Consider the following 15,392-nt stretch of genomic DNA (forward strand, 5'->3'; position numbering starts at 1 on the left):
GTTTCGAAGTGTGGAGTTTTGAAATCTAAAAATATTTTTTTTAATTGCACAAATAACCAAAACGTGTTTACTTACCTGTTTCAAGGGAATGTCCCAGTGCTGAATCTAGGTATCCAAAGCGATACAAAAAGGGATGATGGACGGAGCGTTTGAGCAAATCAAACACTCACCCCCAGTCAACTGAGCTGGGTTTAATCCATCACCGTCTTTAGCTCACTCCGCCACCCCGTTCAGACATGGCCATATGCAAATCAATATGACCCTGTGCCTCATGGGAACAGTCTTGATCTGTGTTCATACAAGTAAATGATTACCGCAAAGTATTTTTATGCTTACCTGTACCAGGCTTGCTTGGTTCTAGAAATAAAATAACAGTATATTTTTTTTGTACAAAAACAATTGGCTTAGAGTTCAGTTCTTGAGTTTGTGAATTAATTTGCTGACTGAGTGTGTACATCAAATGCTTAACACTGTCCTCTTATACTGCCTTACTGCTCGACGAAGCTACCACTTTAGAGAGTAAGGTTCTATCTAACTTTAACCTCTGCCTACCTCTGGAGACCCTTGGACTCAATACACACTATACCTCACTTTGGTGCAGTATACAGATCCAGTTTCTTACAATACCTCACTGTATGTCTCTCTCAATTTACATGTGATGTTGTTGCCCAGTGGACGGAGCAAGCTGCTCTGGTAACTTTTTCAACGCTGGAGTTACACAGGGAAATATGACTCTGCTGGGGTCTGTACTTCAGCATAGCATCTTGAAAGGTCAGAGTTATCACTACATTTTTTTAACAGGGGATTTTAACACTCATGTGTAGGGACATCATGCAAGGAGGAGTGCAAGATATGGGCTGTGCGCGACAAGCAGGCTTACACATGGAACATACTTCCAAGGGTGTTGAGCTTAACTCCATCTTGCTTGAATTTTATCTAACATCTGTAATAAATAAGCTGCCTCCGGGGAAAAACAGATATTACTCCCACCTTTATTGGGAGAGGGTGTGTGACAGTTATTGATTTCACCTTTGTATATACCCCCTTTTACTCTCTGGTTACCGATTTGTCTGTGCAGGCGAGTGAATGCAGTGACCACAACCCCATTTGTGTCTTAACTGGCTGGACCCGAACACTCGGACACACCAAGGTGGGCGGGGGGCTGGTGTCCCCCTTAAAGAGGTGGAAGCGGGAAGGAGCGTAAAGTGGGGGTGTATTGTCCCAGAGTTACTCCACGAGTCACTTTTAACTCGGTGTTGAAGCGAGTTTGCCACCTGTCTCGACGATGAGGCAAGTGCTCCGGACATCATGGGTGCATTTGGATCCATGTCTACTGTCATAAGGAACTTTCTACGGGGTCTGGTAGCAACCAGTTTCACAATGGTTTTACTCGGCGTGCTCCCAGGCTTCCAGGTGTCGGTCAAAGGACTACGAAGAGCATATAAGCCTGCTCTAGCAACTTGCGAGTCTGTCCTGAAGGAGGAGGCCTGGATTGATTTAGTGGAGGCTAGTACACTGCGTAATAGCTCAAAGTTCTGGTGCATTATTAACAGCCCATTTCTATCTGGAAATAATGCTAATTTACTGGATGCCCAAATCACAGAGGACGACTGGATACATAATTTCGAGGGTATCTTCCAGTCGGATACCCCTCCAATTGAGCGGCAGGAAAGGGTGGAAGGCAAGTCGGAACTTATTTTCACCACGCAAGAGGTGAGTGCCGGTATTCTGGGTCTATCTAAAAACAAGGCTCCCGCACCAGATGGGATCCCACCAGATCTCTATATCGCCCACTTAAAAACCTGGGTGCCTGTCCTCACAGCTGTCATCAATACTGCTGTCCAGATTGGCCGCACAAATTCTTGGGCTTTATCGATTATATTCCCGGCATTAAAAAAGGGATAACGGGACAGCACCTATTGATATAGGCCCATTTCTCTGCTGGACTCTGTGGTGAAGGTGGTGGTCCGCATGGTACTTGATACACTTGTATCATGGGATGATGAAAACAACTTTTTATCCGATATCCAAAATGGCTTTCGTCCAGGTCGTTCCACTGTGGAACAGTGTCTAAACCTGTACATGGTTCTGAACAAATACACTGTGGCTCGTTCCAGCCCCATAAACCTAGCCTTCATGGACCTGTCCTCAGCATTCGACTGGGTCAATAGGACCAAGCTATGGCAGTTGATGTCCTCCATTGGCATTGACAGTAACATCATTTCATTCACTGTGATTAAACTGCAGTTGTCCGCTATTCAAATGACCTGAAAGTGTCCTGTCAGCTTGCCATCAAGAGAGGGGTGCATGAGTGGTGCATTTTAACACCCTTTCTTTTTAACCTATATATTAATTCCTTAGAGAAGGCCCTTTTGGCCACAAATGCGGATTGTCGCCAGGTAGGCAAGCCTAGCCTGCCAGTCTTTCTATACGCTGACGACGCAGTCCTCTTGGCGAGGACAGCTAGGGGCCTACAATTTCTTCTGAATTTTTTTGCCCTTTTAATGGAGGACTTGGACCTGTTGTTTCATCATGCCAAGTCGTTCATTATGCAGGTGGGACCTCGTAAAGCTAAGCAGTTCACTTTTAAACTCTGACTTTCATCAATACCGAAGACCAATGTTTTCTCCTATTTGGGAGTTGTGTTTGACGATTTCTTGAGTTGGTGCCCTTTGCTTACTTGGAAGAAAGGGGATCTAGTGAAAGCTTTTGCAGCTGTTTTTAACTTTGCAGAGGGGGAGGGAAGACAATAGGGGATCTTTTGAAGACATATGAAGACAAATATATCTCAAAGGTTAGTTATGGGAGTGAGATGTTGGGCCACATTGGGGTAGGAGCAGTGCAAAGTATTGAAAACTCTTTCCTGCGAAGGGCCCTTTCTGTCCCACAAAGCACTTCGTTTTATGTCGTGCACAAAGAGTTGGGAATGCCTTTCCTCTCAAATGTACTGTCTTTCCGTCCCCTGGCTTTGTGGCTTAATATTTGGGCTAAGCAAGAAAATACACTTAGCAAAGACATCCTAAGGGAATGCCTTTCACTTGACAGTGTCTCACGCATCCGATGGCTCCAGTATATAAAAGTTGGCCTCTCCAGGGTAGGTAGGAACTATTCGCTAACCCTGAGCCCAGATATAAGAGTGACTTTTCTGGTATAAGTGTTTTTTAGGAATGAGCCACTGTGATAGAGAGGGAAATGAGCTGTGTAAGCCTAGTGTGTGTATGTACATCGTGTTAAAAACCGTACCAACCAGCGAACCTTATCTTCTAGGGCTTAAAAGCATCCATAATCATTTTCAATGTCCCGGTTTCGGCTCAACCTTTACCATTACCTCATGGCACACCCTTGCGGCTTCCACAGAGGCCAGTGCCTCATGCCTGTAGCTGCAACAGTGAGTCTTGTCAGGACATGATGCACTTTATAATGTTTTGTAGTTTTTGTGCTGTCCCTAGAAAGTTATTTATTATTCCCATTCTCAAAAAAACAGGTTTTAGGAGGGTGATACCAGCTCTTATCTTTTTACAACTCCTCTCTAAAGACACTGTTTTGCATACGCTTTACTTTTTACGGTTCGCTGTTAGACTCAGGTCAAACTGCGATTAACTTCTGTACTGTAATTCATGAATTTTTATCTTGTGTTTTGATTAACTTGTACATATTATATTTGTCAATCTGTAACTTGGAAAATGTTATCATTTTATGTATGATTTTTATGGTTTTCTTTTATAAAACCGAATAAAGTTTGTTGATAATAATCACTAGGGGATTAATTTACAGGGTAGCATAGTATCCCTCACAATAACTTCAGGAGTCTCAGTCCACTCAATGTACATGCGTTGTTCCCCCTACTTCCAACTTTACATGTATCCCCAATCACCTGCCCAAACCTCTCCCTCCTGATGCCAATGTGGTACTCCGTCAACCCGCAGACAATATTTTTGGCCCCTTTGAAAGTGCCCATACAATAAAAATGCTGCAGTTGTAAACACATATCAACTACCATTTGTTGTGTTTGAAACATTTTATTGAATAATAAAACCTAATAAACATAAGCTGATTATTAAAGCAAAACAGAACATCAGTTGCCATACACATAAGAGACGAAAGTTGTACATAAAAATCAACAAACTGTAACTTAGCAAAGTTAGGGAGAGCACAATTCTTAATTTCGGGCAGTCTTTAAAGTTCAACAATAGAAACGTTCATAAAGAGCAGGAAAGGAAAGAAAGAAGGTGGGATACAGTGGTTTCATTAATGTATTTTTTTTTTAAATTCTTTATTGACAAGCAGAGCAAGGAGATCAACGAATACATTTTTAACAAAACATATAATATAAAATCAAATAACGGTACAGATCAAAATACAAATAAAGTATTGCCAGACTCTTTGCATTACACATCCTTCAAATATAGCCATAAGACAGAACAAAAAGCAAATTGAGAAATGATGTATATTCCTGTATCGGTTTCATTAATGTAATGCTTGCTACATATAGAAAAACAAATACTAATTATTTTCCTTAAGCAATAAAGTCCTCACATTAAAATACTAAGAGAAATATATTGAACAATGAACATTTCATGTGTAATTAGAATTCAATTTGAATATTTTAACCTTCTCAACATTATTTGACTCATGATTACAACCTGAATGCTTTCTGGAAAGGAACCACCTCATGGCGTTCAAAATTACATCTTTTCTAACAATAGGATTAAAATGATAAACTTGAATTTCAATTTGATTTATTGATTTAAGCCTTTTTGGAGATCAACAATTTTAAATATATAAAAAAATCCATACACTCTTGTAAAATTGTAACCTAAACTTGAATTCAATCCACCTTTTGATTAAACACTTCCTATTCCAGCAAGCATCACAGGACCACTTGTTGTTATCTTCCCAATTAGTGATCATGTTTCAGATGGCAACAACAATAAATATGTTTAGAATTTTACCTCCGAAAGCAAAAACATGCTATTTCTGAATCATTGTGCACAATAAAATGTAGGAACAGAAGGGCATCTTTAGGTATAGCATTCATTAAGGTTTGACCAGGCTTGAAACTAGAATTCCTGAACTTATGGACATTTAAATGTCATATTTTAAAAGAATTCACACAGACACAGCATGAGCTCCGTGAAAAATTGAAGATGAGTGAATTGTACTTAGACAACATGTGCTGATTAGTAATCATTTGATGTAAAATACAGTGGTCAGGCAATGCTTGTAGATCTAATCTAATCAGATTTTAATACTTAAAGGTCCATCTCTCAGATCAGTTCTATTACAGTTTTATTTGCGATAACACTAAAAGAGATCAATGATAAATTGGTTTTAAAAGCCATGGGTGGAATTGATCCTTGGTTTAAATCTAGATCATTGTCTGCAATAGAAACCAGTACAAACAGATCAAATCTAAAAGCATTGAATATGTTTATTATAGTGGTTTAGAGTAAACACAGATGACACACATTGTTCCTGAAACTCAGAAAATGTATCGAAAGATTATGATTACAACCTATTGTATGTCCAGAGACCGGTTTAGATTCTCTCCTGTTTAAGTAACAACATTTGCAAATATATTTAACAAAATATTAAAGCTGGATGTCAGAAATTCTGTCTTTAAGCATTGTGTAAGAGTTATGTGTGATGGTTTTTATTTGATCTGAAGCAACACTAACACTAAATAGGTACGTGCACCGGTTATCATTCAACTAACATTATTAGCAAACTTAATTTGGAGGGAATTGAGAAAAATTGACTCATGTACCAAGGGTTTTAATATTCAAAAATCCACTGGTTCGGTAATTCACAGAGTTTGCAAATTCTAAACCCCTTTTTGAAATGTACTTAGCCCATTTAACAATTAAGAATTTGGAAGGGGAATGTTAATAGTGTCCCTTCTAAATACGTAATACATCCTTAAGGTATGTATTAAGCTTTGAAACCATACGTGGGCTGAAAAACAGTAACAGGAGGTAGTAACCAAAGGGGACATTTGTGAATCTGAAAGTAAAATGGGGTGCATTAAAATGCCTTTATTTAAAAGCAATCACAGACACAGTAGTGTGCTGACTCCACAAGCAACCACTTTTACCAAATGGATTATTAATACATGAACCACAGTATTTCCTACATATTGCTGAAATGTAGTCTCTAATATTTTTGTCATGTGGTGTAAATATTTGTTTCCATTATTTTATTTTCCATTTCAATATTGTCATGAAATGTACCTATTCTTTTTGTCAAACATATAGAAATATCTATGTCACAATTTATGGGGCATTCTAAAAAGTGTTTTCACTCTCTACCTTAAAGCTTCCTAAGAAAAATACTGACGCGCAGTCCTGGTTTCTCCTAGATCATTTAGCTTTCTCACTAAACCAAGTACAATATTGATTTGAGAGAGGTGGTTGTTGTAGTCATACGCACTGGGGTTAGTTTAGAAAAAACAAATATAAAACTTACTTTATCTTTAGAAATAATACTTGCAAAAGTTTATGTCCAATAATTTCAGATAATTTACTGATAAAGATATCAGATAAAGATCCCCTAATTTCTTATACCTTTTGGTATCAAAAATCTGCTAGAATTAACAGACTACTCTTCTAGCTAAATCCAGGTATGAGAAGGTATTAAATGCAATTATCAACTTTCCGTTAGTTTAACACATTTTCTCAGTGCACAGAGTATTTTTCCTACATTGATCACAACATTTCAAGCAATGGTCTGTGCTTAAACGTACAATGAAGGGGTAAATATGTATTTCTACCACAATCAAGAAACCCTTGTGTCTATGAGGATTACTGCTGCAAATGAAGACCTAGCTAAGATGAAATATCCCTTTAAAGGGAAGATTTCCCTCACCCACCATAGTTGCATGCTTCCTCATTCGGAATCTCCTCTCACCATTATACCTAATTACAGTACAGGGTACAGCCCCCTCACTGAGAGGGAGGAGTTCAGGCATGTTTTGTTATAGAGAATGGTATACGAAATACCACAAAAATGAGCTCAGGGTAGTGGGGGCAGCAGAGTGAAAGGTAATAAGAGGTCAATATGTTTCAGCTTATGAACCCTCCAAAGAGGTGTTTGCGGCTTTCTTCAGGACCTAATCAAAAGTGTTGCTGCTCATTGTACTCACTCAATAACTAGCATTGGCATAGTCAATAGGTCTCGCCTTTGGGACCTTATAAGTGTTTACCCATGCAGGTCCAGTAACAATGTGAAATAATTTCTCTTAAAAAAGTTGACTATAAACTAACTAAGGTAGACGTGACTTTATTACTGGTTAATCAAATGTTTCTGGAGGTTTAGTATATATAAAGAAATCCTTTTTTCCATGGCGTGTCATAAAATTGATGGTCTAAATTTTGGTAAGAGTACACAATGTCAAAAAATTCAATACTGCTTTTATATCAATTTACTTTTGAAAGCTTGAAGTGAAAGAGAATTCTAAATGTCATTTGCTTATGAGTAGGCGCTAATGACTATTTCCGGATGACAATGTAGGTAGCATTTCTTTGTATAAGATGTGTTAGAAGTATGGGTTGGGGAAATGGCTATTTTGGCCAAAGGCTCCTCTTTCTTTATGCATGCTAGTTTTAATTTGTACACAGAATCACAATTTATTTTATGTGGTACACTGTAATGTTAGATGAATCTGTTTTACCCTTTTGATAAGCAAGAGATGACGATGAACCGTTTTTTCGTCCCTGGTTTTAAATGGATTAAGGTTGGAACAGACAAGGTGTTGGTTGACTGCCTCAGAAAATAGTTGTTTCCCGCATGCTGCTTTCATGCGACTTAAATCCCTTCAGTCGAAGAGGTGGCTGCATGCCTGCAGATATGGCCAGATCAGTACTTGGCTGGTTCAGTTCACCAGTGGGGCTAGAATAGAAGCTGTTAAGGGCAGGGGTTTAGCTTCCTATTGGTGCAGCAGGTGCTGTGGCACCAGGTCCCAGACGCCTTAAAGGCCCACTGAACCCTGATGACTGCAGTTTGTGACAGTTCAAACAAAGGCATGAGGGGCCCACAGAACAATTATTGATGTTTTCCACAGTCCAAACGGAGGGCAGGTGTCACATTTCCTTTCTTGCCCTAGGGCCCAGGGCACACTGGCTAGGCCACTGGTTAAGGATGCATTGGGGAAGAGGTGGGGAGACAGGGACATTTAAACAGCTCGACAATGACTTCATGCCTGGGTATTAAAGTATTCATTGCAATTAAGGACTGAAGCAGGAATAGATCTCATAATATCGGGAGGCCTACTTACAAATGCAACTCGATAAGCGGCTGCCTTTTAACATCTCACTTATCACCTCTCCTAATTTTCAGTTTTATTTTAGATGCAGACTTAAATCGTGACCTATGAATATGTTTATCTATCTTTAGGTTCCAAATGGCCCATCTTTTCCATATGCAAGTATCAGACAGGTCGGGAACACCCAATGGCGTTGAACTTCATAAAGCCACATTAATCACTGGTCTTGAAATGCAACTGGCAGCATTAGGCACACAAAGGTGTAATCTACGTAATCTCATTATGGTGGTTGGGGTCTGTCACCATCCTGTCAGGTGGTGATATACAATCAGTGCGTCTCCTCACTGCTTGTTTGCCCTTTCGCCCGTTTCAATAATACAGTGCAGTCGGAAGACAAAAGGTTTTCCCACATTTGAATGTGGCCATGCCCAATACAAAGGTAAGCATGCCCGCTGAGAATCTCTCCAATGTGATCCACACTACATAAAGGGCTATGTAAGTGTCTGCAGCCTCTTCTGTAGAACAAAAGCCAAAATGCCCATGGGACGCAGAAAGAGGGTGCACTCTGATGCTTCATCATGTACGAAGCCTTTGGCGTTCGTCTGTACTTAGCTAGTGACAGAGTAAGTGGAGTGTTTATTGCCCTCTATGTCACTCTACTTCTAAGCACCTACTACAGCTTGTACAGTGGTTACTGTGATCTGTTCACCTACATTATGCTTAATATAAATAGTGCACTATTTCGGCGTTTGTGTCTGCCTACAATATGGACATGATACAAACAACAGTACCTACTGTAGTGTAGTTCCTATATTCCCAATAGGCTCTGCGTATTGGAATAACATAAACAATAGTTTAGACGTAGGACTGAAGTCGACTAGGTCTCTATTGAATATGTTAGACTTAATTGTGAATACCAGCTAGCTCAGAGGTCACTAGAAACTTTCTCGAATTCACAAGAAGGGATTCGTTTCTGACAACCGCATAAACATGACAACTTTGTTCCCCAAGAATAAGAAATATATCTCTAGAGTTGCGGAAACCATAGATTGCTATTTCACTCAGTCAATTGTGCATGCTTCGTTTCACCAGGATTTGCAGAGAAATAGAGAGATGGGTGTTTTCAATAAAAAAAGGTTATTTATTGAGCAGTCTTCTTTCTCATGCAAGAGAAGTGAATCGGGAAAATTACACTAGGATCCTATATTCGTCTACAACACTATGAGGTGGATGTTACAATTCAACAAGTGTCTAAAATACTTCAGCACAACTGACTCTGCATCAATATTACGGGGCATCAGTCTTGATGGCAAGCCAACTTTGTATACATTATTATCAGAGACTATACATGACACTTGGATACAACTTTACAAGAGAATTTTATAAATGTTCGTACAGTTGTATTTATATAATAAAACAACCTACCCACAATAATTGATCTATCTATTCATCTTTTTGGGTTCCGGAGTAGCATGCTACTCGCTGAAAAGCGCTTCAACACTTCATCAGGGGTAGCAAGCGCTATATAAATGCAAAACCTTCCCTCTTCTATCCCTCCAGTCTCTTTTTCAACCCAACTAACAGACCAACATGTCCAGCTCTCAAATACATTTCATATTCCCCTACACTAATTCACCACTAATCATTTTGGGATCCTGGAGTAGCGTGCTACTCGCCGAAAAAGCGGTTCAAATTGACCCTAACGCACTCTGCTGCTCGCAGAACTCAACGTTGAGCGGTTGAGTTTTTTTGACACTTTGCCGAGTTCTTCATTGAGGAACACCGCCTAGGCCTAATCTTAGCATGATCATCTAGATTTCAGTCATATGTTAAGAAACAAGTGTGAGTAGAAACCTTTTGAGTGGAAAAAATGTAAGACATTAATATTGTGAATTTTTTGTTAATTAATTGATGTTTGCAAGTACTAACACTTCTCTGTGTCAAGTAAAGACCTTGAGAGTTGTGTAACTTTCAGATACTCAAATTGTGGATTTTGTTGCAATTAAAAAAATTTCAAGGCCTGAAATTTCTTTGGAGGTTGCCTGCGGGCAGCCTAAGTTATCCTGCAAGAATTTCTTGAATAAGCCTATTGCAACTACAATATGTGCTCTCTCATGTAAAGTCAGGTTGTTAGAAGCTTTTCTGCAACTCAAGATACGCCTTACTTTTTACCTGGTGCGGGTGCATTTCTATTGTTTTGTGAGATCTCCTTTCTGAGTATAACGTTTCTGGCTTTCCCCTCCTGTATAAGGCTTTAGTCCAGTGTGAATTCTCTCATGTGAAGTGACATTGATTTTTGATTAAACCTTATCTGACATTCAGAACACACATAAGGCTTTTTTCTCCCATGTGAGTTTGCTCATGACAAGTGAGACGTAATTTGTGACCAAAACTTTGCTTGCATTTTGAGCACTCATAAGGTTTTTCCCCAGAGTGGGATCTCTCATGAAGCATAACTCTGTCTTTCAGATTCAAGCTTTTACAGCATAAGGATTTTCTTCAGTGTGGAGTTTCTCAAGGTGAGATAACGTTTGTCTCTGCAGCTTTTCTGGCATTCAGAGCACTCATAAGGTTTTCATCAGTATGGAGTGGATTATGGTTAGTGAGGCTGTGCCTATCAAAAAATAGGAATTTCTGGCATTCACAGCATAGGTAATGTTTTTTCCCTGTGTGCGTCTTCTCATGTAGGTGAGCTTGCATTTAAAATGGATGCTTTTCTGGCACTTGGAGCACTGAAGTATTTTTGATGGGGTGTTTTCTTATGGTGCATGTAACCATCACTACCTCTGAATCTTTTCTGACATTTAGAGCACTGATGTTTTTCCCCCAGTGTGGATTCTCAAATGTGCAGTGAGATCAGAATTACGGCTGAAAGATTTTTGGCATTCAGAGCACTGATAAGGTTTTCCCCCAGTGTGGGTTCTTATATGGTGAGTGAGATTGATTTTTTCACTGAAACATTTATGGCTTTCAATGCAATAAGGTTTTTCCCCATGGTGGGTTCTTGTATGCCGAGTGAGTATTCTTTTTTCACTGAAACATTTCTGGCATTCAGAGCACTGATAAGGTTTTTTTCCCCAGTGTGGAATCTCACATGTGCAGTTAGAAGTGATTTAAGTTTGAAATCTTTTGGGCTTCAGAGCATTGATAAGGTTTTTCCCCAATATGGGTTCCTATATGCCGAGTGAGACTGAGTTTGTTTTTGAAACATTTCTGACATTCAGAGCATGGATAAGGTTTTTCCCCAGTGTGGGTTATTGTATGTCGAGAAAGACTTCTTTTGTCACTGAAACATTTCTGGCATTCAGAGCACTGATAAGGTTTTTTCCCCAGTGTGGAATCTCACATGTGCAGTTAGAAGTGATTTACGGTTGAAATGTTTTGGGCATTCAGAGCACTCTAAGGTTTTTCCCCAGTGTGGGTTTTTATATGCAGCGTGAGATGTCTTTTTTCACTGAAACATTTCTGGCATTCAGAGCACTGATAAGGTTTTTCCCCAGTGTGGGTTCTTATATGGTGAGTGAGATTGATTTTTTCACTGAAACATTTGTGGCATTCAATGCACTGATAAGGTTTTTCCCCAGTGTGGATTCTTATGTGTCGTGTGAGACTACTTTTTTTACTGAAACATTTCTGGCATTCAGAGCACTGATAAGGTTGTTCCACAGAATGGGTTATTGAATGTTGAGAAAGACTTTGTTGGTTACAAAACCTTTTCTGGCTTTCAGAGCACTGATAAGGTTTTTCCCCAGTGTGGGTCTGTATATGCTGGGTGAGACCGAGTTTGTTTTTGAAACATTTCTGGCATTCAGAGCACTGATAAGGTTTTTCCCCAGTGTGGATTCTTATGTGCTTTGTGAGACTACTTTTTAAACTGAAACCTTTCTGGCATTCAGAACACGTATAAGGTTTTTCCCCAGTGTGGTTCATTACATGTTGAGAAAGACTTTGTTTTTTACAAAACCTTTTCTGGCATTCAGAGCACTGATATGGTTTTTCCCCTGTGTGGATTCTTGTATGTTCAGTGAGTCTGAATTTTACACGGAAACATTTCTGGCATTCAGAGCACTGAAAAGGTTTCTCCCCAGTGTGGGTTCTTATATGATGAGTGAGACTGTTTTTGTCAATGAAACATTTCTGGCATTCCGGGCACTGATAAGGTTTCTCTCCAGTGTGGGTTCTTCTATGCAGAGTGAGCTGGGCTTGGCTAATGAAACATTTCTGGCAATCCGTGCAATGATAAGGTTTTTCCCCAGTGTGGGTTCTTATATGATGAATGAGATTGTTTTTTGTACTGAAACATTTGTGGCATTCAGAGCACTGGTAAAGTTTTTCCCCAGTGTGGGTTAATACATGTTGAGAAAGACTTTGTTTTTTACAAAACCTTTTCTGGCATTCAGAGCACTGATAAGGTTTTTCCCCAGTGTGGGTCCTTGTATGTACAGTAAGGTCTCCTTTTTTAATGAAATATTTCTGGCATTCAGAGCACTGGTAAGGTTTTTCCACAGAGTGGGTTAATAGATGTCGATTTAGACTCTCTTTGAAACTAAACCTTTTGTGGCATTCAGAGCACTGGTGAGGTTTTTTGCCAGAGTGGGTTATTACATGTCGAGAAATACTTTTTTTGTTATAAAACCTTTCCTGGCATTCAGAGCACTGATAAGGTTTGTCCCCAGTGTGGATTCTTATATGTTCAGTGAGATAAGAATTACTGCTGAAACTTTTTTGGCATTCAGAGCACTGATAAGGGTTTTCCACAGAGTGGGTTAATGCATGTCGATAAAGTTGCGGTTTGAAACTAAACCTTTTCTGGCATTCAGAGCACTGATAGGGGTTTTCCCCAGTGTGGATTCGTATGTGATGTGTGAGCCTGCTTTTTAAACTGAAACATTTCTGGCATTCAGAGCACTGGTAAGGTTTTTCTACAGAGTGGGTTAATACATGTCGAGAAAGACTTTGTTTGTTACAAAACCTTTTCTGGCATTCAGAGCACTGATAAGGTTTTTCCCCAGTGTGGATTCTCATATGCTCAGTGAGATAATATTTATCTCTGAAACTTTTTTGGCATTCAGAGCACTGAGAGAGGTTTTTCCCAGTGTGCATTCTCTCAAATTCAGTGAGATGTGATTTATGGCTGAATCTCATATGTCGATACAGACTCGCTTTTAAGCTAAACCTTTTCTGGCATTCAGAGCACTGATAAGGTTTTTCCCCAGTGTGGATTCTCATATGCTCAGTGAGATAAGATTTACTGCTGAAACTTTTTGGGCATTCAGAGCACTGAGAGAGGATTTTCCCAGTGTGCATTCTCTCAAATTCAGTGAGATGAGATTTATGGCTTAATCTTTTTTGGCTCAGGTAACTTTTTCCCCAACTTGGGTTATTTTGCTTTGATTGAGGCAGGTTTGAACACTGAAATTGTTCTCACAGCCCGTGTTTTTAAAAGGTGTATTCCTAGAGTTAATATCTCTACATTTAGTTTTCTCTTGCTTATATGCCACGGTAAGAGTGAACCCGATTTTAGAGTCGGGCTTGTTTAGATAATGTTCAGCATTTATCTCTAAAAGATATTGTGTGTAATCGTCTTAACACTTGAAATGAGCAAAATATGTCTGGAAGCAGCCCTGTAACACATGTCGAAATGTTTGTAGCAGATAATAGTCTTTTGGTTATAGCCTCTCCGGCAGCAACTTATTTTGTGACTGAAGTTTTTCTCAAATCTATTTGTATAGGTTCTTAGCAATGCAGTGATAAGGAGTTAGTCTGATATTTAATGATTAAACTGAGAAGTACCGTTTTGCACTGGCGTAATGGCAGTAACTGAGGGCGTTAGAACGTGCACAGTAATATTGTGTCTCACCAGTCGCAGAACATCAGTTCCTTTTACCCGTTCTGTGTTTGGTGTAAGGTTAAGGATTGTAGTTCTGAAGACGAGGATTTATTTATATTAGCTATAGCGCAACGGTGCTCATTTAATCCATTTTGATATTTAACAGTTTTACATATCATTCCTGCACAACAGATAAGGTTGAGGCGATTTACATAGAATTACAGAACAGTACACAATAAAAAGGAAACAATCTGAGATGGTCATGAACACAATAAAGTGGTGAATTTTTAAGGTTTTCGCCAGAGTGAGCAGAGTGGGTCGAGGTGTTCTATCCCGAGGCAGATAGTCTCAAACTTGCGTAAGTGGTTAAAAACGGTTGTTGAACAAAGGTGATTTTCCAATCTTTTGGTTGTTAGCGTGTCAGCTTCGGAGTCTTCTATCAGTGTCTTTTCTTTGATGGTTTGCAGAAGAAACCTTTTGTTATATCTTTCTTTTATGCAGTGTGTGCTTCCTCTCTGGAATTACATGATGCTTTAGATCATGCGTCCTTTAGATGAACGTTATTCTGTCATGCTGAGACAATTTGTCTTTCTGATAATATTTCACATGAGGATGTTGTGATTGGTCTTTCTGGCACTATTTCTGATGCTGTGTGGACAGATATGACTTTGCTCTGGGTTAACGAAATGCAAAATTAGAGACTTACAGGTATAGTACTTTCCTCAGCTCCTACTTCCTCGCCACACCTAGATTTTGGAAATTGTTTAAACTTAGAATGCTGGATGTCCTTCGGTTTTTCAAAATAATCCTTCTTATGGCACTAACATTCAGTTGGCTGGTGCTAAATCTTGCTTTCTTCGTCCGTAATTTCAATCACCTATAGTATTAAAATTAAATAGTTAATACATGTAAATATCCCCAAAAATAATTTACAAGCCATATCAATGCAGAATTGCAAAATTTTGAAAGTGTTGAGCCGTTCTTCAGACAGAGCAGAGTGTAGAATGGTAGCCTGAGAGTACTTGGATCTAGGAGTGAGGATTTGTAGAATTTCCAACATTTTATTAAGCTCAGAAAGGATACATGTACCCTATGGACTTGTAACATGGAATCCCAAAAGCAGACATTAAAGTCATATGGACTGGCATCAAAAAGATATTTAAAATAGAATACTATTAATTAATTTTAATGTATATTTCTAGGATGGGAATTTCCCCTCCACAGACAACAGGCATTTCCCCTGCCCTGAGTTACCACCTACTTGTATCTGGTAACCTGACTTTTGAGCTCTGGCCTCTGCCG

At 39.2% G+C, this 15,392-nt stretch overlaps 1 protein-coding gene across 1 annotated transcript; it reads right to left on the bottom strand.

Annotated features, from left to right (window-relative positions):
• Positions 1-10,326: 10,326 nt before the first annotated feature.
• On the bottom strand, positions 10,327-14,963 carry LOC144805871 (uncharacterized). Its single transcript, XM_078672352.1, has one exon. It carries the CDS (start codon positions 13,565-13,567, stop codon positions 11,660-11,662), a length of 1,908 nt encoding a protein of 635 aa, XP_078528478.1. The 5' UTR covers positions 13,568-14,963; the 3' UTR covers positions 10,327-11,659.
• Between the last annotated feature and the right edge of the window lie 429 nt (positions 14,964-15,392).

The sequence above is a fragment of the Lissotriton helveticus genome (assembly GCF_964261635.1).
Source record: "Lissotriton helveticus chromosome 1_1 unlocalized genomic scaffold, aLisHel1.1 SUPER_1_unloc_31, whole genome shotgun sequence".
In the NCBI taxonomy this organism is placed as follows: Eukaryota; Metazoa; Chordata; class Amphibia; order Caudata; family Salamandridae; genus Lissotriton; species Lissotriton helveticus.